The 24,954-nt window shown below is 42.8% G+C and overlaps 1 protein-coding gene across 9 annotated transcripts in view; it reads right to left on the reverse strand.

Annotated features, from left to right (window-relative positions):
* The window catches only part of LOC128703346 (facilitated trehalose transporter Tret1-like), a 102,825-nt gene that overhangs the window by 232 nt on the left and 77,639 nt on the right, over positions 1–24,954 (reverse strand). For all 9 annotated transcript variants that reach the window (XM_070085344.1, XM_070085342.1, XM_070085343.1 and 6 more), the window contains 6 exons: positions 19,803–19,864; positions 13,523–13,673; positions 4,043–4,205; positions 3,019–3,765; positions 1,681–1,816; positions 1–993 (listed from right to left, as the gene is read on the reverse strand). The exon at positions 1–993 is cut by the window's left edge and continues 232 nt beyond it. In XM_070085344.1, coding sequence (XP_069941445.1) covers positions 811–993; positions 1,681–1,816; positions 3,019–3,765; positions 4,043–4,205; positions 13,523–13,673; positions 19,803–19,864 — 1,442 coding nt within the window. In that variant the 3' untranslated portion in view covers positions 1–810. The remainder of the gene's footprint in view (positions 994–1,680; positions 1,817–3,018; positions 3,766–4,042; positions 4,206–13,522; positions 13,674–19,802; positions 19,865–24,954) is intronic.

Raw genomic sequence — 24,954 nt, forward strand, 5'->3', positions numbered from 1 at the left:
AAAATAAACTCATTGTTGTTTCTAGGTTGTTCACGCTTCTTTTAATGTACTTAAATTTAATAGATAAAATCTCAGATGTATTTATCTTGAAGCAGTAAACGTCACAAATGCAACAACGGAGATATCGCGAATCTGAATTAAGTAAGCACATCCAGAGCGATTCTTCCCACTGAGGGAACTGGGATTCTCATTATGTAAATATTGAATGAACGTCAGTTTAGTTATCTGTTTTACTTAACCTACGTTTCATACATTGTAAATTATATCTTCTGTACGTGCATCCACAAGACTTCATTGTGAAGTTTTAATAAGCACATGCATATGGCGTGCAGTTAGCTTGGCTTGCCAAAGTTCGGAGAGTGGCCCTTCAAGCCAATATTGTCCATTCTTAACCTAGGCAATAAAACCAAGGGCAATTTAATCCCTGTCGGTGTATAAATACTCACTTGCTAATCAGCCATCTTATTCCAGATGTACAAACATCTGTAAGACTAGTAAAAAAAGAACATATGTAAATACTTTGGCACAAACTTCACAGCTCAGACCCTCAGAACACATGATGAAGTAATATTTTAAGATTGTAACTAAACACTCAGAATCTTGTTTTGGGCACTGAATGTTTAGTTAACTATGAACAAGGCAGCATATGGAAGCGATTCTCCCGATCCTGGGAAAAACTCGCACCGCCCAAAGGGAAGATACAAGTGATACTTTGCAAATCCCATGGTATACCTAACATCACCTTTCAGTAGATTCTTCGTACCTCCCAAAAGATATTTAACATCACCATGATAATATAATTTCCGGTCTTTAGGCAACAGCCCTGCCCTTGGTCTCTCTGACGCAGGTGAGTGTAAAAACAATTCCGAAGACTGACACACCGGCATAAAACCAGTAGAGACCAGCGATGGTGAGGGTCACTTGCATGGGTGTAAAGAGTTGGAGCGCCGCAAAGTTGATCACACTGCCCAATACCATGCACAAGCCAGACAGCTGCAACATAAACGACAAAGGGAAAGTAGAGTGTTCTAAAAGGTAGACGTGTTTAAATACAGTATATATGAATAGTAACATGACTAAACACACGTTTACGCTATCGTTTTTATGTTGTTTGACTAGTGAGCTCAGACATTGAGCACATTAAAAATATCTTTACATGTCACATTCCTAATTAGCAGTATTTGCAAACTGACGTCCTATTTACTCCAAATCACTCAACGCTGTTCAATGGTTATACTGGTGCCTCTGGTCAGAGAGGCCTGGGGATCATTTCTCATTTGAATACAGTATCTGAAGTGTTAGTCTAACATTTAATTTTGGAAACTCGAAGAACAACCACCTCCACGTGGTAGCTTCTGGGTAATTTGGATGTACAAAATAGGTAAGAGCTCACAGTGTATATATTGTCTGTCTGGACAAAATATACAAATTTGGCATCAATTCTTATCGAATCACATTCCATAGGAGCTGGATGACCCATAAGGGTTTAATCCTCAAGGTATATAATACTAATATTGTTCACTCCAAAAAAACGCATACTAAGTATCATTCATGATTTATTGTGCGATCACTTAAGTATTTCATGTATTGGTGAACCTTCCTGAGTTCGAATGAGTTTAGGTCGGCATTCAAGTTTTTACTGCTGCTAAAATTACTCTAGGAAAGACGTTGAGAGCCTACCTGAGCTCTGACTGCTGTAGGAAAATACTCAGCATTGAGGAGTGCAGGGACTGGACCGGCGCCACAACTGGATGTAAACATGTAAAGCATGAGACAGGCTAGTGGCACCCAGCTGAAGGCCATCTTGGTGGTGGACCTGACAAGGGTGTAATGATGAGACAAGTTACACATATAGCAGGAAGTTATTGTTGTTCAAATGTTTCAAGGGTGACCCCACCACAATTTGATGATAAAATACCCGAACATGACTCAAGAAATCGTAATGACACGATTGCAAACAAACCACGGTACGGGCGGGATGTGAACCCGCGGTGAGTCGTAAAACTTTACTCACCGCGGGTTCAGTCCCCGTCTGTGAAGAAAATTCTCCAGTAAAGTGGGTATCTCTCAGCAGTCTCAGCCCTCTGAGGGACTTAGCCCTTCCAGAAGGGGTTAGTGGACTCTATCTTCCTCGCAAACAACTTCATTAGAACCACATGTGTACCAGGTATCTCCATGCACGGCTTTCTCCTTGCTAGAATTTTCTAAGCCGTTATACATACGAGTTAAAAGAGAGTAATTACTCTCGTGTAGAACAAATCACGTAGTGTTTATAGCGTCACCGTGTGACTTTCTTGATTGAACATTGGGAGTGCTGCAATATACAGTGTTATTCAGTGTTCTCAGAGCTGTGGGTAATTCCACGATACTATGAACAAATGATGGTACTGTATGACGTAGTGCAACCGATATTGGGAGTGACTGCAACGAACATTCCTAACGTTTGTGGCGAACATTAGTGCAACATTCTCCGAGACACCCAAGTCTTCAGTCAAGTCACCGATATCGGTCTCGTGTCAACACCAATGACACAGGACTCAAGCTATAAGTCAGACAGGTTTTATTTCATTTTCCTTTGCCCCAAAACACTGCAGTGTTCAGGTATATGTAAGTAGAATATTGGTCCCCTTAGAGACCTGGACAGGAATACCATCACCAAAAACCTAGTGAGTATCCATCGACATCACACGTAATCAATACGATATGCTGAAATATACGCTCCTTTGGGGCTAATTGCATAATAAACTTGTTAATCAACAGCCACTGTGGACACTGAGACGGCACCACGAGGGGATTTCCAGAGAGAGGCTGCTGGAAATCTTGCTGTTAAAGCATAAGCAACATTTGTCTTATGTTATTAGCATGAAGAAAAGTGTACTTAATAACCAGTTCTCCACACCGTCCGTACCGTGGTTTTTTTTTTACCTGAACTTGCTACTAAACAAAACAAAAAATGTAAATGTATTTTGTGACTCAGTTCATTAAGTTCTTATTTGTGCTTTGTAGTTCCATACATACCAGTTTTCGATGGTGTCTTCCGTTAAACTTGTTGTGTTTCTTGTCGCAGAAAATACTGAAATTTCAGCAGCATCTTTATAGTGGTGATAAACTCCCATAACCAGCAGGCAGAGAGTCATGACGACTAGAGATGATACCAGGCAAACCCGGCGGCCGAAGCGGTCCAAGTAGATGCAGGCTAAGACAGTGCCCGCTGCTTGCACAATGAAAACTAAGATGCTGGCCACATGCTCACTCAGAGTGGACCCAGCCTCCAGGAAAATGCGCGTCATGTTCACGTAGAACACCATCAGACCACAGAAGTTCTGAACGAAGAACAGCGTAAGCACAATTCCAAGTGACTTTAGGATATAAGGGTCCTGCAGGACTTTGATGAAAGGATCATTCGCTTTATCTTTGTTTTCGTCGCACAAATTCTGTACTTCTTCATCTACGTTAGCGCTCGGGCCTCGAAGTTTCCTTAAAATTTTCTTGGCCTTTCTCTTTTGTCCATTGATTGCTAAGAATGACGGACTCTCTGGCAGGAATACCATCACTGTGGTATGGGACACGATGATAGCTAAGCCTACAAATGCTATTTCGTACCAGCGTAACAGCAGACCCAGCGATGTGGTGAGGATATAACCAAGACTGAGAGCAAAGTTGGGAACAGTGGCTACCGCTCCCCGGATGGCAGTATCTGGTAGTTCAATAATATAGGTACTTGCTGAGACAAAAGTTGCCCCAACGCAGATCCCATGGACGACCCTGTAAATACGTACATTTTGTTACAAAGACACTTGTTTGCTGCTGTGGTTACAAATATAGTTAAACAGAGTAATGTGGTATTTCAGACAAATTGATAATGATTTTTCTAAACAGTGCATCGCTATAGAAAGACTAGCCACTATACTCATTCAGAATATGAAGATTAGAACATATTTTTTCTGATGTCATTCTTCGGTTTCCAGGAATGCTAAGAATATTTCTCATTATCTGTTAAAAAAAACTGTTAGAGAGAGAGAGAGAGAGAGAGAGGACTGACCTTGCAGCCAGCATCATGACAGGGTTGACAGCGAGAGCCAGCAGGAGCCAGGCCAGGGTGTAAGGCAGCAGCAGGAGCATCATAGCTTTCTTCCTTCCTATGGTCACCGCCAGCCACCCCCACAACCACGTTCCAGGCATGTTACCCACAGACACTATACTACCTACATCAAGACATAAACTGTATAAACAACGTAGATTGCTAATTACTATGTCAACTGGTTCTATGACATCAATTATGTTGCTGAACAAATAAAATGTGAGAAGAATTGTTACATAATCATAATTATTAAGTAAATCATATTCTCAGATAGTTTCATATTTCAGTCTCAAGATTTTCATTATATTACAAAGATAAAATTGCTGAAGGAAGTCGCAGTTAAATGAACAAAGAGAAATTAAATTTATGTGTACAACCTCCATATTTGTCACTGAGTATTACCTGAGTTAATACCTTCATGCTTTGTCACTGAGTATTATCTGAGTTAATACCTTCATGCTTTGTCACTGAGTATTATCTGAGTTAATACCTTCATGCTTTGTCATTGTGTATTACCTGCGTTAATATCTTCATGTGTGTTAATGTGCATTACCTGTGTTAATACCTTCATGTCTGACACAAGATATTTTCCCTAACTTCGTATCCAAAAATTTTGAGGTCCGTTGCTTAAGCAGTGCTGTTAAAAGTATATTTATATGTATTTACTATTTCCCGATAATTAATTAAAGACCAACAACAGTGAGCATCGGACATAAAAAATCATATGGTACTTCATTTTACTTTCAAATATTTGAAATTCTAATCACATTAGTTTTAAATTTCAATGCTAACAAAATGGATTGTTGTAATGACTGATTGAAAATGGATAAACTAATGTTTCCAACAATCTGCTGCAAACAATGATTCTTGAATAACTACCCTCAAAATATAGCACCTCCTTCCTTTTCCTTTCTCGAGGTGCAAGTGTTCCCTAACACTGTATTTGTGCAAGTGTTCCCTAACACTGTATTTGTGCAAGTGTTCCCTAACACTGTATTTGTGCAAGCGTTCCCTAACACTGTCTTGGTGCAAGTGTTCCCTAACACTGTCTTGGTGCAAGTGTTCCCTAACACTGTCTTGGTGCAAGTGTTCCCTAACACTGTCTTGGTGCAAGTGTTCCCTAACACTGTCTTGGTGCAAGTGTTCCCTAACACTGTCTTGGTACAAGTGTTCCCTAACACTGTCTTGGTGCAAGTGTTCCCTAACACTGTCTTGGTGCAAGTGTTCCCTAACACTGTCTTGGTACAAGTGTTCCCTAACACTGTCTTGGTGCAAGTGTTCCCTAACACTGTCTTGGTGCAAGTGTTCCCTAACACTGTCTTGGTGCAAGTGTTCCCTAACACTGTCCAGGTGCGAGTGTTCCCTAACACTGTCTTGGTGCAAGTGTTCCCTAACACTGTCTTGGTACAAGTGTTCCCTAACACTGTCTTGGTACAAGTGTTCCCTAACACTGTCCAGGTGCAAGTGTTCCCTAACACTGTCTTGGTACAAGTGTTCCCTAACACTGTCTTGGTACAAGTGTTCCCTAACACTGTCCAGGTGCAAGTGTTCCCTAACACTGTCTTGGTGCAAGTGTTCCCTAACACTGTCTTGGTACAAGTGTTCCCTAACACTGTCCAGGTGCAAGTGTTCCCTAACACTGTCTTGGTACAAGTGTTCCCTAACACTGTCTTGGTGCAAGTGTTCCCTAACACTGTCTTGGTACAAGTGTTCCCTAACACTGTCCAGGTGCAAGTGTTCCCTAACACTGTCTTGGTACAAGTGTTCCCTAACACTGTCTTGGTGCAAGTGTTCCCTAACACTGTCTTGGTGCAAGTGTTCCCTAACACTGTCTTGGTACAAGTGTTCCCTAACACTGTCTTGGTGCAAGTGTTCCCTAACACTGTCTTGGTGCAAGTGTTCCCTAACACTGTCTTGGTACAAGTGTTCCCTAACACTGTCCAGGTGCAAGTGTTCCCTAACACTGTCTTGGTACAAGTGTTCCCTAACACTGTCCAGGTGCAAGTGTTCCCTAACACTGTCTTGGTACAAGTGTTCCCTAACACTGTCTTGGTACAAGTGTTCCCTAACACTGTCTTGGTACAAGTGTTCCCTAACACTGTCTTGGTACAAGTGTTCCCTAACACTGTCTTGGTACAAGTGTTCCCTAATACTGTCTTGGTACAAGTGTTCCCTAACACTGTCTTGGTACAAGTGTTCCCTAACACTGTCTTGGTACAAGTGTTCCCTAACACTGTCTTGGTACAAGTGTTCCCTAACACTGTCTTGGTACAAGTGTTCCCTAACACTGTCTTGGTACAAGTGTTCCCTAACACTGTCTTGGTACAAGTGTTCCCTAACACTGTCCTGGTACAAGTGTTCCCTAACACTGTCTTGGTGCAAGTGTTCCCTAACACTGTCTTGGTACAAGTGTTCCCTAACACTGTCTTGGTACAAGTGTTCCCTAACACTGTCTTGGTACAAGTGTTCCCTAACACTGTCTTGGTACAAGTGTTCCCTAACACTGTCCAGGTGCAAGTGTTCCCTAACACTGACTTGGTGCAAGTGTTCCCTAACAATGTCTTGGTACAAGTGTTCCCTAACACTGTCCAGGTGCAAGTGTTCCCTAACACTGTCTTGCTACAAGTGTTCCCTAACACTGTCTTGCTACAAGTGTTCCCTAACACTGTCTTGGTACAAGTGTTCCCTAACACTGTCCAGATGCAAGTGTTCCGTAACACTGTCTTGGTACAAGTGCTCCCTAACACTGTCTTGGTACAAATGTTCCCTAACACTGTCCAGGTGCAAGTGTTCTGTAACACTGTCTTGCTACAAGTGTTCCCTAACACTGTCTTGGTACAAGTGTTCCCTAACACTGTCCAGGTGCAAGTGTTCCCTAACACTGTCTTGGTACAAGTGTTCCCTAACACTGTCTTGGTACAAGTGTTCCCTAACACTGTCTTGGTACAAGTGCTCCCTAACACTGTCTTGGTACAAGTGTTCCCTAACACTGTCCTGGTACAAGTGTTCCCTAACACTGTCCTGGTACAAGTGTTCCCTAGCACTGTCTTGGTGCAAGTGTTCCCTAACACTGCCCAGGTACAAGTGTTCCCTAACACTGTCCTGGTACAAGTGTTCCCTAACACTGTCTTGGTGCAAGTGTTCCCTGACACTGTCCTGGTACAAGTGTTCCCTAACACTGTCCTGGTACAAGTGTTCCCTAACACTGTCTTGGTACAAGTGTTCCCTAACACTGTCCTGGTACAAGTGTTCCCTAACACTGTCCTGGTACAAGTGTTCCCTAACACTGTCCAGGTGCAAGTGTTCCCTAACACTGTCCTGGTACAAGTGTTCCCTAACACTGTCCTGGTACAAATGTTCCTTAACACTGTCTTGGTACAAGTGTTCCATAACACTGTCTTGGTACAAGTGCTCCCTAACACTGTCCTGGTACAAGTGTTCCCTAACACTGTTCTGGTACAAGTGTTCCCTAACACTGTCCTGGTACAAGTGTTCCCTAACACTGTCCTGGTACAAGTGTTCCCTAACACTGTCCAGGTGCAAGTGTTCCCTAACACTGTCCTGGTACAAGTGTTCCCTAACACTGTCCAGGTGCAAGTGTTCCCTAACACTGTCCAGGTGCAAGTGTTCCCTAACACTGTCCAGGTGCAAGTGTTCCCTAACACTGTCCAGGTGCAAGTGTTCCCTAACACTGTCCAGGTGCAAGTGTTCCCTAACACTGTCATGGTGCAAGTGTTCCCTAACACTGTCCAGGTGCAAGTGTTCCCTAACACTGTCTTGGTACAAGTGTTCCCTAACACTGTCTTGGTGCAAGTGTTCCCTAACACTGTCTTGGTACAAGTGTTCCCTAACACTGTCTTGGTACAAGTATTCCCTAACACTGTCCAGGTGCAAGTGTTCCCTAACACTGTCTTGGTACAAGTGTTCCCTAACACTGTCTTGGTGCAAGTGTTCCCTAACACTGTCTTGGTGCAAGTGTTCCCTAACACTGTCTTGGTACAAGTGTTCCCTAACACTGTCTTGGTGCAAGTGTTCCCTAACACTGTCTTGGTGCAAGTGTTCCCTAACACTGTCTTGGTACAAGTGTTCCCTAACACTGTCCAGGTGCAAGTGTTCCCTAACACTGTCTTGGTACAAGTGTTCCCTAACACTGTCCAGGTGCAAGTGTTCCCTAACACTGTCTTGGTACAAGTGTTCCCTAACACTGTCTTGGTACAAGTGTTCCCTAACACTGTCTTGGTACAAGTGTTCCCTAACACTGTCTTGGTACAAGTGTTCCCTAACACTGTCTTGGTACAAGTGTTCCCTAACACTGTCTTGGTACAAGTGTTCCCTAACACTGTCTTGGTACAAGTGTTCCCTAACACTGTCTTGGTACAAGTGTTCCCTAACACTGTCTTGGTACAAGTGTTCCCTAACACTGTCTTGGTACAAGTGTTCCCTAACACTGTCTTGGTACAAGTGTTCCCTAACACTGTCCTGGTACAAGTGTTCCCTAACACTGTCTTGGTGCAAGTGTTCCCTAACACTGTCTTGGTACAAGTGTTCCCTAACACTGTCTTGGTACAAGTGTTCCCTAACACTGTCTTGGTACAAGTGTTCCCTAACACTGTCTTGGTACAAGTGTTCCCTAACACTGTCCAGGTGCAAGTGTTCCCTAACACTGACTTGGTGCAAGTGTTCCCTAACAATGTCTTGGTACAAGTGTTCCCTAACACTGTCCAGGTGCAAGTGTTCCCTAACACTGTCTTGCTACAAGTGTTCCCTAACACTGTCTTGCTACAAGTGTTCCCTAACACTGTCTTGGTACAAGTGTTCCCTAACACTGTCCAGATGCAAGTGTTCCGTAACACTGTCTTGGTACAAGTGCTCCCTAACACTGTCTTGGTACAAATGTTCCCTAACACTGTCCAGGTGCAAGTGTTCCGTAACACTGTCTTGCTACAAGTGTTCCCTAACACTGTCTTGGTACAAGTGTTCCCTAACACTGTCCAGTTGCAAGTGTTCCCTAACACTGTCTTGGTACAAGTGTTCCCTAACACTGTCTTGGTACAAGTGTTCCCTAACACTGTCTTGGTACAAGTGCTCCCTAACACTGTCTTGGTACAAGTGTTCCCTAACACTGTCCTGGTACAAGTGTTCCCTAACACTGTCCTGGTACAAGTGTTCCCTAGCACTGTCTTGGTGCAAGTGTTCCCTAACACTGCCCAGGTACAAGTGTTCCCTAACACTGTCCTGGTACAAGTGTTCCCTAACACTGTCCTGGTACAAGTGTTCCCTAACACTGTCCTGGTACAAGTGTTCCCTAACACTGTCCTGGTACAAGTGTTCCCTAACACTGTCCAGGTACAAGTGTTCCCTAACACTGTCCAGGTACAAGTGTTCCCTAACACTGTCCAGGTACAAGTGTTCGCTAACACTGTCCAGGTGCAAGTGTTCCCTAACACTGTCCTGGTACAAGTGTTCCCTAACACTGTCGTGGTACAAGTGTTCCCTAACACTGCCCAGGTACAAGTGTTCCCTAACACTGTCCAGGTGCAAGTGTTCCCTAACACTGTCCAGGTGCAAGTGTTCCCTAACACTGTCCAGGTGCAAGTGTTCCCTAACACTGTCCTGGTACAAGTGTTCCCTAACACTGTCCAGGTGCAAGTGTTCCCTAACACTGTCCTGGTACAAGTGTTCCCTAACACTGTCCAGGTGCAAGTGTTCCCTAACACTGTCCTGGTACAAGTGTTCCCTAACACTGTCCAGGTGCAAGTGTTCCCTAACACTGTCCTGGTACAAATGTTCCTTAACGCTGTCCTGGTACAAGTGTTCCCTAACACTGTCCAGGTGCAAGTGTTCCCTAACACTGTCCAGGTGCAAGTGTTCCCTAACACTGTCCTGGTACAAGTGTTCCCTATCACTGTCTTGGTGCAAGTGTTCCCTAACACTGCCCAGGTACAAGTGTTCCCTAACACTGTCCTGGTACAAGTGTTCCCTAACACTGTCTTGGTACAAGTGTTCCCTAACACTGTCCAGGTACAAGTGTTCCCTAACACTGTCCTGGTACAAGTGTTCCCTAGCACTGTCTTGGTGCAAGTGTTCCCTAACACTGACTTGGTGCAAGTGTTCCCTAACAATGTCTTGGTACAAGTGTTCCCTAACACTGTCCAGGTGCAAGTGTTCCCTAACACTGTCTTGCTACAAGTGTTCCCTAACACTGTCTTGCTACAAGTGTTCCCTAACACTGTCTTGGTACAAGTGTTCCCTAACACTGTCCAGATGCAAGTGTTCCGTAACACTGTCTTGGTACAAGTGCTCCCTAACACTGTCTTGGTACAAATGTTCCCTAACACTGTCCAGGTGCAAGTGTTCCGTAACACTGTCTTGCTACAAGTGTTCCCTAACACTGTCTTGGTACAAGTGTTCCCTAACACTGTCCAGTTGCAAGTGTTCCCTAACACTGTCTTGGTACAAGTGTTCCCTAACACTGTCTTGGTACAAGTGTTCCCTAACACTGTCTTGGTACAAGTGCTCCCTAACACTGTCTTGGTACAAGTGTTCCCTAACACTGTCCTGGTACAAGTGTTCCCTAACACTGTCCTGGTACAAGTGTTCCCTAGCACTGTCTTGGTGCAAGTGTTCCCTAACACTGCCCAGGTACAAGTGTTCCCTAACACTGTCCTGGTACAAGTGTTCCCTAACACTGTCCTGGTACAAGTGTTCCCTAACACTGTCCTGGTACAAGTGTTCCCTAACACTGTCCTGGTACAAGTGTTCCCTAACACTGTCCAGGTACAAGTGTTCCCTAACACTGTCCAGGTACAAGTGTTCCCTAACACTGTCCAGGTACAAGTGTTCCCTAACACTGTCCAGGTGCAAGTGTTCCCTAACACTGTCCTGGTACAAGTGTTCCCTAACACTGTCGTGGTACAAGTGTTCCCTAACACTGCCCAGGTACAAGTGTTCCCTAACACTGTCCAGGTGCAAGTGTTCCCTAACACTGTCCAGGTGCAAGTGTTCCCTAACACTGTCCAGGTGCAAGTGTTCCCTAACACTGTCCTGGTACAAGTGTTCCCTAACACTGTCCAGGTGCAAGTGTTCCCTAACACTGTCCTGGTACAAGTGTTCCCTAACACTGTCCAGGTGCAAGTGTTCCCTAACACTGTCCTGGTACAAGTGTTCCCTAACACTGTCCAGGTGCAAGTGTTCCCTAACACTGTCCTGGTACAAATGTTCCTTAACGCTGTCCTGGTACAAGTGTTCCCTAACACTGTCCAGGTGCAAGTGTTCCCTAACACTGTCCAGGTGCAAGTGTTCCCTAACACTGTCCTGGTACAAGTGTTCCCTAGCACTGTCTTGGTGCAAGTGTTCCCTAACACTGCCCAGGTACAAGTGTTCCCTAACACTGTCCTGGTACAAGTGTTCCCTAACACTGTCTTGGTACAAGTGTTCCCTAACACTGTCCAGGTACAAGTGTTCCCTAACACTGTCCTGGTACAAGTGTTCCCTAGCACTGTCTTGGTACAAGTGTTCCCTAACACTGCCCAGGTACAAGTGTTCCCTAACACTGTCCAGGTACAAGTGTTCCCTAACACTGTCCTGGTACAAGTGTTCCCTAACACTGTCCAGGTACAAGTGTTCCCTAACACTGTCCTGGTACAAGTGTTCCCTAACACTGTCCTGGTACAAGTGTTCCCTAACACTGTCCTGGTACAAGTGTTCCCTAACACTGTCTTGGTGCAAGTGTTCCCTAACACTGTCCAGGTACAAGTGTTCCCTAACACTGTCCTGGTACAAGTGTTCCCTAGCACTGTCTTGGTGCAAGTGTTCCCTAACACTGTCTTGGTACAAGTGTTCCCTAACACTGTCCTGGTACAAGTGTTCCCTAACACTGTCTTGGTACAAGTGTTCCCTAACACTGTCCAGGTACAAGTGTTCCCTAACACTGTCCTGGTACAAGTGTTCCCTAACACTGTCCAGGTGCAAGTGTTCCTTAACACTGTCCTGGTACAAGTGTTCCCTAACACTGTCCAGGTGCAAGTGTTCCTTAACACTGTCCTGGTACAAGTGTTCCCTAACACTGTCCAGGTGCAAGTGTTCCTTAACACTGTCCTGGTACAAGTGTTCCCTAACACTGTCCAGGTGCAAGTGTTCCTTAACACTGTCCTGGTACAAGTGTTCCCTAACACTGTCCTGGTACAAGTGTTCCCTAACACTGTCCAGGTGCAAGTGTTCCTTAACACTGTCCTGGTACAAGTGTTCCCTAACACTGTCCTGGTACAAGTGTTCCCTAACACTGTCCTGGTACAAGTGTTCCCTAACACTGTCCTGGTACAAGTGTTCCCTAACACTGTCCAGGTGCAAGTGTTCCCTAACACTGTCCTGGTACAAGTGTTCCCTAACACTGTCCAGGTGCAAGTGTTCCTTAACACTGTCCTGGTACAAGTGTTCCCTAACACTGTCCAGGTGCAAGTGTTCCTTAACACTGTCCTGGTACAAGTGTTCCCTAACACTGTCCTGGTACAAGTGTTCCCTAACACTGTCCAGGTGCAAGTGTTCCCTAACACTGTCCTGGTACAAGTGTTCCCTAACACTGTCCAGGTGCAAGTGTTCCCTAACACTGTCCTGGTACAAGTGTTCCCTAACACTGTCCTGGTACAAGTGTTCCCTAACACTGTCCTGGTACAAGTGTTCCTTAACACTGTCTTGGTACAAGTGTTCCCTAACACTGTCCTGGTACAAGTGTTCCCTAACACTGTCCAGGTGCAAGTGTTCCCTAACACTGTCCTGGTACAAGTGTTCCCTAACACTGTCCTGGTACAAGTGTTCCTTAACGCTGTCTTGCAACTACAGGGTCACTATTTGCTCCAACTGGTAAAACAAATTTCCCGTAAAAATTCAGTCGTACTGTGAAAAAAAAAAATTATTTCCACTGAAATGCATTTTACATAAATATATAAACCTCAGTCAAGACTTAAGAGACACGTAAGTTCCTCCGTCTTCTAATATCATGTTCATTTTTCCACTATAATCTACTTTGTCCATAATTACTATCACATTTGCTTAGTCTGTTTCGTAAAGTGAAGTCCAGGATCATTCCTTAATTCATGGTATAACTTAACAAATCTTTGAGGACAATTGTGTTGCAGAAGTCTGAGCTGTGTAGAGGTCTGAGCAGAGGTCTGAGCAGAGGTCTGAGCACAGGTCTGAGCACAGCTCAGACCTCTGCAACACAACTGTTCTCAAAGATTTGTTAAGTTTACCCTGAATTAAAGAAAGGTCCTGGACTTCACTTTACGAAACAAAGAAAATGCGGTAGTAATTATGAACAAGGTAGATTATAGTGGAAACATAAACATAATATTAGAAGACGGAAGAACTTACGTGTCCCTTAATCTGCACCTGAATTTCTTCTGTTTTAACAATAAAAATGAAACACCCGCTGCGAATGGTTACCCAGCATGTCAGTCTGCCAGGTGGTGAGGACGAGTGGCGTGTTGTAGATGGTGGTGTTGTGAAGATGCAGGTCCAACACGGCAGGGTTGGGCCAGGAAGCCACCACAGCTAGTGCCAGGTGGCCCAGGCTGGCACCAAGGGTCATCATCACCTGCACACACAATTATCTTAATTCCAGGTTAATATCAATTCCAGAGATCTAATGCTCATTTTTTATATATCAAATTTATTTAGCTACCGCCTCTTTGGTACTAAAATATTGTATTTTAGTTGTAGTACAGCCAAGATAAGCATCTTAGGCATTTTATGAGCCATTATCCAAATTTATATGGGAGCGAAAGGAGTGTAGGAGTAAGCTGTAGAGCTGAGAGAGCTGTAGAGCTGAGAGAGTGAGCTGTACAGCTGTGACAGTGAGCTGTACAGCTGAGCCAGTGAGCTGTAGAACTGAGAGAGTGAGCTGTAGAGCTGAGAGTGAGCTGTAGAGCTGAGAGAGTGAGCTGTAGAGCTCAGAAAGTGAGCTGTAGAGCTGAAAGAGTTGTAAATGTGTGGAGTGAGTTCTATATAATGAGCAGCAGTACTAGAACCTGAAACTAAATTCAATGAAAAAGTAGGACCAAAAGCTGGAACCCAATTACATTATTATTATTATTATAATCAAGGGGGAAGCGCTAAACCCGGAGGATTATACAGCGCCTGGGGGGGGAGGGATGTGGAAGGCATTCAGGCTTAATTCGGGGAACTGGAACACAGATCCAATTCCCTAAATCAAGAGCCCCTCACCACCATCAAGGAACCTTCCTTGAGGGGTGGAACCCAATTACAATATGACAAAGAGATGGATCAAGTTACAGAAGCTAGAGCTTAACACCATCAACAGGTACAAGAGTCAGGGCTCAACATCCTCAACAGGCACAAGAGCTAGGGCTCAACATCCTCAACAGGTACAAGAGCTAGGGCTCAACATCCTCAACAGGTTCAAGAGCTAGGGCTCAACATCCTCAACAGGTACATGAGCTAGGGCTCAACATCCTCAACAGGTACAAGAGCTAGGGCTCAACATCCTCAACAGGTACAGGAGCTAGGGCTCAACATCCTCAACAGGTACAAGAGCTAGGGCTAAACATCTTCAACAGGCACAAGAGCTAGGGCTCAACATCCTCAACAGGTACAGGAGCAGGGGCTCAACACCTTCAATAGGTACAAGAGCTGGAGTTCAACATAATAATAAAGTGAGGCAGAGAGTCTGCTACACCGTCTCCTCTGACACGAGACAGATAAATTAATGGTCAGGGAACTGCACAGGGACCAAGAGCTACAATACTAACAATTCAGTTTGTTGTTTATACAAACAATTAGCAGGATGAACAAAGTCAAAAATACAGAACAAGGTTTACTGTGGTAATATCTCGCTCTCTGCAGAGCTTTACCAAATCAATGACTTAAGAAAGCTTTACACGTGATGATAAGTCGTGACAATATACGTATTTCGCGGCTTATTAGACGCATTTTTTTCATAAAATGTCCTTAAAAACCACCCTGCGTCCTATAAACTGAAGGTCAGTAATGGAAGCTGTAAATCTGAGGTGTGGGTTGGGTTGTAGCTCTCCCAGTTACGTCGGATGCCGAGTCATTGAAACTAAAAAAAGTCTTATAAGTCGCGTCTTATAAGCCGCGAAATACGGTATTCGTTTTCTTCATCTGTATTCTTTCTTCATTTCTACTGGCAGTACACAATTGTATCAGACTTTGTAGCTAGAGTTCAGCATCTTAAAACACTGGTAAAAGTCAACTTTGGGTCCAGGAGCTATAGCAAGTTTCGGTCATGACCCATATTGCCCAACACCTTCTGCACCCACGGGATTTGAAACTTTGTACTCTCACAGTTAAAATTTGGAACTCTGTACTCTCACAGTTAAAATTTGGAACTCTGTACTCTCACAGTTAAAATTTGGAACTCTGTACTCTCACAGTTAAAATTTGAAACTCTGTACTCTCACAGTTAAAATTTGAAACTCTGTACTCTCACAGTTAAAATTTGGAACTCTGTACTCTCACAGTTAAAATTTGGAACTCTCTACTCTCACAGTTAAAATTTGGAATTCTGTACTCTCTCAGTTAAAATTTGAAACTCTCTACTCTCACAGTTAATATTTGAAACTCTCTACTCTCACAGTTAATATTTGAGTCAATCAGAACAGGAGTTTTGAAGAAATTTTATACTAAATAACTTTATACCATCAACACATCCTTCAAACCTTGTGTATTACCATATATGTATGTACAGAAGATGGGAAGGTAGGATAAGTAGAATGTTCAAACAGCTTCTTCGAAGCATTTTCATCTACTTCTCTGAGGCTGTGGATACCCACAGTCACACTAGAAGTGGACCCCAATTTAAAATTTATTAATTCATAAAATATGAATGACTTTTAGCTCCCAGAAACTGTGGTGCTCATACAGTCTGGTCATGAACCAATGTCTATTGTCAGAGTTTGCCAGATGAACATTTGGAACAATCATTTGCAGGTTTTATCCATGGAGTACAAATAAACAATGAGAAACCACGGTACGGGCGGGGATTGAACCCGTGGTGAGTTGTAAAACTCCAGACTGACGCGTTAATCTTCCTGTGGTATATTAATATACTTAGTTGGATGAATCTTATTGTAGCCAGCTGGCCCAGTGGCTAACGCGTCGGTCTGGAGTTTTACGACTCACCGCGGGTTCAGTCCCCGCCCGTACATTGGTTTGTTTGCAATAGTATCACTACGATTTCGTGAGTCAGAAACAATGAGAACCTGAAACATGCAGCACTTTAAATCAAAGGGATAAAACAAGTAATTTCAGCTTCAAGCTTTTAAAATAAGGCTTGAATTACACTTAATATTTAAATATGTAAAGGGGTATAAGATGCTCTTTTTTTTCTCGAAAATGACTTAACTGCAGTGCTTTAAATATTTGTTATTGCCTTAAGAGGTTATAACATCCTGTTTATATTCTTTTTCTAGCTAACCAAACAAAGATTATATAAAAACTTAAAAAAATGACAATAAGAATGAACCATACCCTGGCCGGATTGAACCCGCGGTCAGAGAGTCTCAAAACTCCAGCCCGTCGCGTTAGCCACTAGACCAGCTAGCCACAATAAGATTCGTCTAACTAGGTATATTTCTACACCATAGGAAGGTTAGAATAGGCACCACTGTGACCACAAATGCAAGTTTTTACAGACGAATCTCCAGCTAGCGTGGCCGTGACGAACTCTAGCTCAAGTCCCTTCACTGCCGTCAACATGACTCACGGCCACGCTAGCTGGAGATTCGTCTGTAAAAACTTGCATTTGTGGTCACAGTGGTGCCTGTGCTAACCTTCCTATGGTGTAGAAATATACCTAGTTGGACGAATCTTATTGTGGCTAGCTGGTCTAGTGGCTAACGCGACGGTCTGGAGTTTTGAGACTCTCTGACCGCGGGTTCAATCCCGGCCGGGGTATGGTTTGTTTGCAATCGTGTCATTACGATTTCTTGAGTCAAGTTAATAAGAATGAAGTTTGTAAAATACATTTGTTTCCACACTGGCTCAGACAAGACGGATTCTACACAGATGACAACAAAAAAGTGAATGAGATACTGAAATGTGAATATGACTCTGTGGTCAGCGAACCACTAATCAGTCTGAATTGTTTAATTTTAAAGTTTTTTCCATGAATTAGCCCCAAAACCCTGCCAATGTATGCCAAATTTCTGACATAACCCTAACTCCACTAGACCTTGAGAAAGCCATTGACAACATGCCCATGCACTCAGCCCCAGACCCAGACTCGTGGAACTCTGTGTTCATTAAGAGCAAGAAACCCCTCTCCCGGGCTCTAAGTTTGCTAAGAAGGAGCATAGACACAGGTGAGATTCCATAGTCACTGAAAACAACGGATATAGCCCCACTCCATGAAGGTGGCAGAAAAGCAGCAGCTAAGAACTATAGATCAGTAACTTTAACGACTCTCATGATAAAAATCTTTGAAAGAGTTCTAAGAAGCAGGATTGCAAATCACTTGGACTCCCAAAAATTGCACAATCCAGGGCAACGTGTTTTCAGAGCAGGTTGCTCCTGCCTCTCGCAACTACTGGACCACTATGATATGATCTTAGATGCACTGGAAAACAAACAGAATGCAGATGTAGTATACACAGATTTTGTAAAAGTCTTTGACAAGTGCGATCATGGTGTAATAGCACACAAAATGTGTGCTACACGGATAACTGGCAAAGTAGGCAGATGGATCTTCAACTTTCTAACCAATCGAACACAAAGAGTAGTGGTAAACAGAGTTAAATCGGAAGCTCTGTTCCACAAGGCACAGTACTTGACCCTATCCTGTTCCTCATCCTCATATCAGACATAGACAGAGATGTAAACCATAGCACCGTATCATCTTTTGCAGACGATACTAGGATCTGCATGAGAGTGTCATCCATTGAGGACACGGTAAATCTCCAAGAAGATGTAAACCAAGTTTTCCAATGGGCAACGGAGAACAACATGATTTTCAATGAAAACAAATTCCAACTACTCCGTTATGGAAAACTGGAGAAATAATAACTAGAACCGAGTATACTAAAACTCTAATCACACAATAGACCGGAAAAATAATGTGAAGGACCTGGGAGTGGTAATGTTCGAAGATCTCAACATCAAGGATCACATCAGTGCCACTATCACATCTGTGAGGAAACTGATAGGATGGATAATGAGAACATTCAAGACAAGAGATGCCAAGCCAATGATGATCCTTTTTAAATCACTTGTTCTCTCTAGGCTGGAATACTGCTGTACATTAACATCCCCATTCGAGGCAGGTGAAATTGCAGATCTGGAGAATGTACAGAGAACCTTACTGCACATGTAAGTTCCATCAAACACCTTAACTACTGGGAACTCTTGGAAGTACTTGAGTTGTACTCACAGGAGCGCAGGCGAGAGAGAGAAATCATAATCTACACCTGAAAGATCCTGGAGGGACTGGTCCCTAATCTGCACACGCAAATTACTCCCTGCGAAAGCAAAGGACTTGACAGGCGATGCAACATACCCCCAGTGAAAAGTAGGGGCTCCATTGGTACACTAAGAGAAAACACCATAAGTGTCCGGGGCCCAAGACTGATCAACAGCCTCCCACCAGCCATAAGGTCCCTGGTTGTCTTCAAGAGGGAGCTGGACAGATACCTAAAGTCAGTGCCGGATCAGCCGGGCTGTGGTTCGTACGTTAGACTACGTGCGGCCAGCAGTAACAGCCTCGTTGATGAGGACCTGATCCACTAGGAGGCCTGGTCATGGACCGGGCCGCGGGGGCGTTGATCCCCGGAATGCCCTCCAGATAGACTCCAGGTGGACTTCAGCAGATTTTGTAAAATAATGAATATGAATAATGAGCACATGCCAGATGTATGATTTCAAAGCACATTTTTTTTTAAATTCCATTAGAGTGTTTGTACAACGGAGACAGAAATTCAATATTTAAAAAAATATACCATGTAATTTAACAATGTCGATAATCATTCAAAATAAGCACACAACAAAATATAATTTCTCTCAAAGTTAAAATAATGAAAATCGTTAAGAAAAAACGTTACTTGCTAATATCAAAACTCTTTTCTAAATTTTTCTAAATTTTGCTAATAGGGACGTATAAACCACACCAACAATACCAATCTTCCTCTGACTAGTATAAACAAATGTGGAATATTTGAGAGGAACTGAAGAGGGAAAAACTTACGTCAGCTCTTAAAGTGTATTCCTTTACAAAGAAGGTTACCGTAGATGTATTTTAAATACAAAGGTTCGAAGTCAGATTCTGAAGCTGACTGACCTAATTAAAGTGATGGAATAATGACTCTCGAAATCGTAATAACACGATTGAAAACACAGTACGGGTGGGGTTAGAACCCATGGGAAGCGAGTCGTAAAACTCTAGCCCAGTGCGTAAACCACTGGGTCATGGTTTCTAACCCCGCCCGTACTGTTGTTTGTTTTAATGAAGCTATGATTTGAAATTGAGACCAGTGTTTGAGTCCAGGTTTATGATGGTTTGAGGAGAGATGTGGTAGAAAGATGGATAATAGAATTAGGACATGGTAAAACGACACTGTAGACAGATTTAAGCTATGGAAAGAGATAATGATGTCAAAACAATGAAAAAATCAAGATTATGGCTATAACGTAACTAAAGGGCAGTCAGTAAGGTTAAAATAAGGACAGAGTGAAGTAACGATAACGAATTTACCTGCATTCCGAGCCTCCGCCTTCTGTCTCCGCTATGTTCCAGCGGCCGGGCTCCTTCACCTCCTGGAAGGAGGACAGTGATGTCAACGACACAAATTTACGTTCACTTATTTACCTGCACTCTCCCTGCAAGGTTATTAAAGAACAAATTTTCTCAATATTATCATATCTGTCAGTGAATATTTATTATTTCAATTTACATTAATAAGATTAATCTAGTCAATATTTGTATGAAATTATACTTTTAGAAAATGACGTAAGAATTTTCAATACTTTCTTTTGCTTCTCCTATATTTTCCCGCGAACAAGTTTATTATACAAAAATATGCAAAATTAATATAGATAGTTTTTATCATAATAGGACCACTTTTAGAAGGTCGAGTTTATGTTGGGTCTCGCACCTCCACTTCCATTGTTTCCAACTCCCTTTATTGTATATAAAAAATGTTTACATTCAAACTTTATGATCTTTCCATTTCTGACCCCTAACTTAGATATTGTTAAACGTTTCTGTGTAATTTGTCCCTTGCTACTGTACCTTATTTTTGTCTTCCTAGAATCCAAGAACATGGTGTTCCTCTTAACTAGATGCTTTGTCTCTCATCCTCTTGCCTCTTGCCTTGCTAAAACATTTACTGCTGACGTCTTTTTTTCACTAATTCGTCTTTGTGTGCATTTTAACTCATTTTATTTCCAAGATACTAATCTCAAACTTTTCGATATGCCTATGGGCTCTTCACTGCTTACTGTTAAAATAATTACTTCACCCAGGATTCGTTATCTAGATGATATCTTCACTCTGTGGCCACATGACTCTAGTTTCTTCTAACCATTTCTTATTGCTCTTGACAATCTTGCTCCAACTATCTAATTAAGAGCTGAATGGGACTCCAATTCAGTATTTCCGTTCCTTGATGTTCATGTCCACCGTTCAGTGATGCGCTTTTTTCCGTATGCAGAAGACGTAAAACGCTGACAAATTCAAGAAGTCTTTATTGGTACAATGTTTCACCCACAGCGGGGACTTTATCAAATACCATCCATATCTTTATCCGCCTGCCGTTAGCCACTACATAGTGGCATGTACCATGCGCAGTATGCTAAGTGAAGTGTTCTTGTGTCTTCCTCCACACACTCAGCACATCGTCTCTGAAATTTGCGCTTTACGCAGTTAATTCTCTCCTCTTAGCTATCCACCCAGTTTCTTAGACTCGTCTACTCTCATGATAAATAAATTTTCTTCTTTCCTTATTCCAATTCTCTGAAAAAAAACATTTGTACTCTCCTTTACCTTTATATCTCATTTTAAAATTCTTAATAACATCGTATTTCCTCTTGATATTAAACTTGCTTTTAGAGAGAAATCTGGTTCATGTCCATTCTCTTCTCACTGACCTTCCGGTGTTTATCTTATTTCATGCTTCCCTCGCTCTCTTTGATAGATTAAATAAGTGAAATTGGCTGCCCCCTTTCTCACCGGCATTCTGATTGCCTTGCTGACGCTAATAAAGTTCCTTTCTGACATGTTAAAAACAAAACCATTCTATAAATTGGTCCTGAGCGATAACTATCTGCCCATTTTCTATGAAGATGCTGTCGTGTACAATCGCACTTCTAATCAATATTTATAACATGAATTTCAGTCCCTGTTTATTTTGTATTTATCTTGCATTTATCAGTGTATTATCACACGTGATAAACTTCTGTAATCACGTGCATGATTTGACTTTGGATTCCTCATCTGTTCATATAATACTTCTTAGTTTTCTTCCCTGTACTCACTCATTCACTATGTGATATTAATCAAGGACAAACTGAAGCGTCGTTTAAAGTTTCCTTTACAAAAAGTGTGGATTAGTCTTTAATTATTCCAGTTGCGTTGCACTGTTTGTTATTTTTTTTATCTAATTCCACTTATGAAGGCCACGTTTCATATGGCAGCCGACGTGACCAATGTGAAGGATATTTTGACCATTGCAAAGATATTTCCACATTGATTTATTTCTGTAGCACATGGTGATTTATTTCCACAAGCTACCCTCATGAAAAAAGGGGAGCTAAAGCCAGTGGTATTGGCTGATAGAGAATGAAAATATATCAGATACATCCCATTAACTATGACAACTATACATATTTCCTTAGTTGTGATGACCTGTGTTCCGAGGTATGCAGAATAAAGCTGGGATCTCCACTTTACCATTACATGACCAACGGGACAGCTTAATGTGTTAAAGAATTTTGTTTTCCTAGGCTACCCAAATAACAAATGCATGCAATTTTATGAATTATATTAAAGAGGTTAAAATGTCTGCTTGCAGTGTCGCAGTGTAGAGATAAAGCAAGGAATGCTAAGTACCAAGATTAGGTAGTTTTCACAGCTAATGCACCTCAACCACTGCACAACAGATTCTGCACCCGGCCGTAAACTAGCTCCTAACTACACCACTACCACATGTCCCTCACTTGTTCCTGCCTCTGCATATCACTAACGCTTCTCCCTTCAGTGTCTTCAGGTTGAGTTCCCTTAACTTCTCATAGGACAAGCTCGTTAGGTCCGGGACTAGTCTCGTTGCAGACCTCTGCGCTTTCTCCAGTTTCATGACATGCTTGACCATGTATAGGTTCCAAATTGGTGTTGCAAACTCCAATATGGGACTGACATGCACTGCATACAGTGTCGTGAACAACTCCTTACTAAAAGCTAGTCTTGGATTCACCAGACGCAAAATTACTGCAGAAATTAAGTTGCTGATGTGCACCTCGGGCGATATACTCGGTACAATGCTCACCCCAAGGTCCTTCTCCCCGAGTGAGGCTTGCAGCCTTTGCCCACGACCCTGTACTCCGTCTGCGATCTTTTATGCCATTCCCCCAAACTGCATAACTTTGCACTTGCCATGGGTAAACTCAAGTAGCCACTTGTCAAACTAGACCTCTCTCTCTCTCTCTCTCTCTCTCTCTCTCTTTCTCTCTCTCTCTCTCTCTCTCTCTCTCTCTCTCTCTCTCTCTCTTTGTGCTCAACTACATGCAGTTGCAGAGATCAAGTCACAGCTCCTGGTCCCTCCTCTTCGCTGGTCGCTACAAGGTCCATTCTCCAGCTATTAAAGCTTTATCGTACCTCTTCTTCAAGATTGTTCCACTTTCTGACAACTCTAAAGCTGAAGAAATACTTAACATTCCTATGACTTATCCGAGTTTCAACTTCCAGTTGTGTCCTCATGTTCCTGTGCCCCATCTCTGAAACATTCTGGCCCTGTTTACCTTGTCAATTCCTCTCAGTATTTTATACGTTGTTATGTTCCTCGCTGTCCGTTCTGTCCTCCAGTGTCGTCAGGTTGAGTTCCTTTAACCTATCCTTGTAGGACATACCCCTTAGCTCCGGGATTCGTCTTGTTGCAAATTTTTGCACTTTCATTTCTTGATTTGCTTGACCAGGTGTGGGTTCCATATTGGTGCTGCATATTCCAAAATGGGCCAGACGTACACGGTGTACAGTGTCTTGAATGACTTCTTACTCAGGGGTCGATACGCTATCCTTGTTTTTGCCAGGTACCCATATGCTGCAGCAGTTATTTGACTGATGTGTGCCTCAGGAAATGTGCTTATTGTGATACTCACCACAAGATCCTTTTCCTTGAGTGAGGTTTGCAGCCTTTGACCCTCGAACCTCTACTCCGTCTGCGGTCTTTCTTGTCCTTCTCCAAGCTTCATGACTCTGCACTTGGTAGGGTTAAAGTCCAGGAATGATTTGTTGGATCTGGCTTTCAGCCTGTCCAGATCCCTTTGTAGTCTTTCCTAATCCTCGTCCACTTGTATTCTCCTCATTAGCTTCACATCATCTGCAAAAAGGGACACCTCTTGACTTTATCTCATCTCTCATACCATTCACATATACAAGAAACAACACTGACCCCAGGACTGACCTTTGCGGAACCCCACGTGTGTGTGGGGGGGGGGACAGGTGTGACAGTGTATGTGAGTAACCCTCACAATGGTGAGCTACAATGTTAATATTTTTAAATACACTTGTAATATTACTATTTAAAAGTATCGGATGGTATCGGCAGGTTTTTTTTTACCGTTGCCGATACTTAGGTCAGTGGTAACAGAAGACTGCTACTTGTTCTGAGCTGTCTTTGGGAATTAGTATAGAGCTCTTGCTTCTGTAGTGATTAAGAGTTAGAGGTCAAGTTGTTAAAATAGGAGATTCTTCTTGTCAATGAGGAAAACAATAAACTGAAAATTTTCCAGGATAATTATAACAATGAATGTGAGGTGGTTGGGGTTAGTGAAGTGAAACAGGTTACCATCAGTGAGGAGCTGGTCGGCAGCAGTAACAAGCGGGTAGTTGTTTCCAGTAACGGAAGAAACATCAGAGGAAGGTAAAAGAAGATTTGAAGGTAGGAAATAGTTTTTCTGTTCTTCAGGACGAATGTACTTCAACGGTCAGCGAGGATAAAGGTGCCATCAACTCCTCTGGTAACAAAGGTATGAATATCCTTGTGGTCGGCGACTCACAGGTTTAAATATTTGTACTAGAAATAGGAAGGTGTGTCAGATGGTGTTTCCCTGGAGCTGTTGTTAGTGACATAATCAACAGGTTGGATAATATCATGTCAGGTAATGGGAACTAGCACATCTGCCCCAGTGCTCTTAGAAATGATGCTGAGAACGGCAAGAGACACGGGCTGATGCATAGGGGGTCCCTATCATATGTAGCATTTTGCCTAGAAGAGGTGTAGTCAATGGATGGATGTCTAGGGCTATTGGTGTATATTGTTCGCTAGACAAGTACTGCAAAGATCTTGCATTTCCATTTATTGATAACTGGGGCAATTTCTATAGCAAACAAGATATTATGCAAGAGATGGTGTACATCTCTCTGGGGCACTGGTGGTAGCGTTAGCCTACTCTGTCGAAAGGAACATATACTGACTTGTTTAAGATTTTAAACTGATACAAGATAGAGGCATGGGCGTGTGTTGCAACAAAAAGATTGCAGCATGAGGGGTGAAAGCAGCAAAAAATACTAAGATACCCATTGGAAATGTTCATAAGAAATGTTACTATGAAAGCAAAAGAATTAGTCAACAAAGAGAGGCAGTAGATGGCAGCGAGTGATTGACAGCCTTGAGGTTTACTATACTAATAGC

This window comes from Cherax quadricarinatus, chromosome 15 (genome assembly GCF_038502225.1).
Source record: "Cherax quadricarinatus isolate ZL_2023a chromosome 15, ASM3850222v1, whole genome shotgun sequence".
NCBI classification, from domain to species: domain Eukaryota; kingdom Metazoa; phylum Arthropoda; class Malacostraca; order Decapoda; family Parastacidae; genus Cherax; species Cherax quadricarinatus.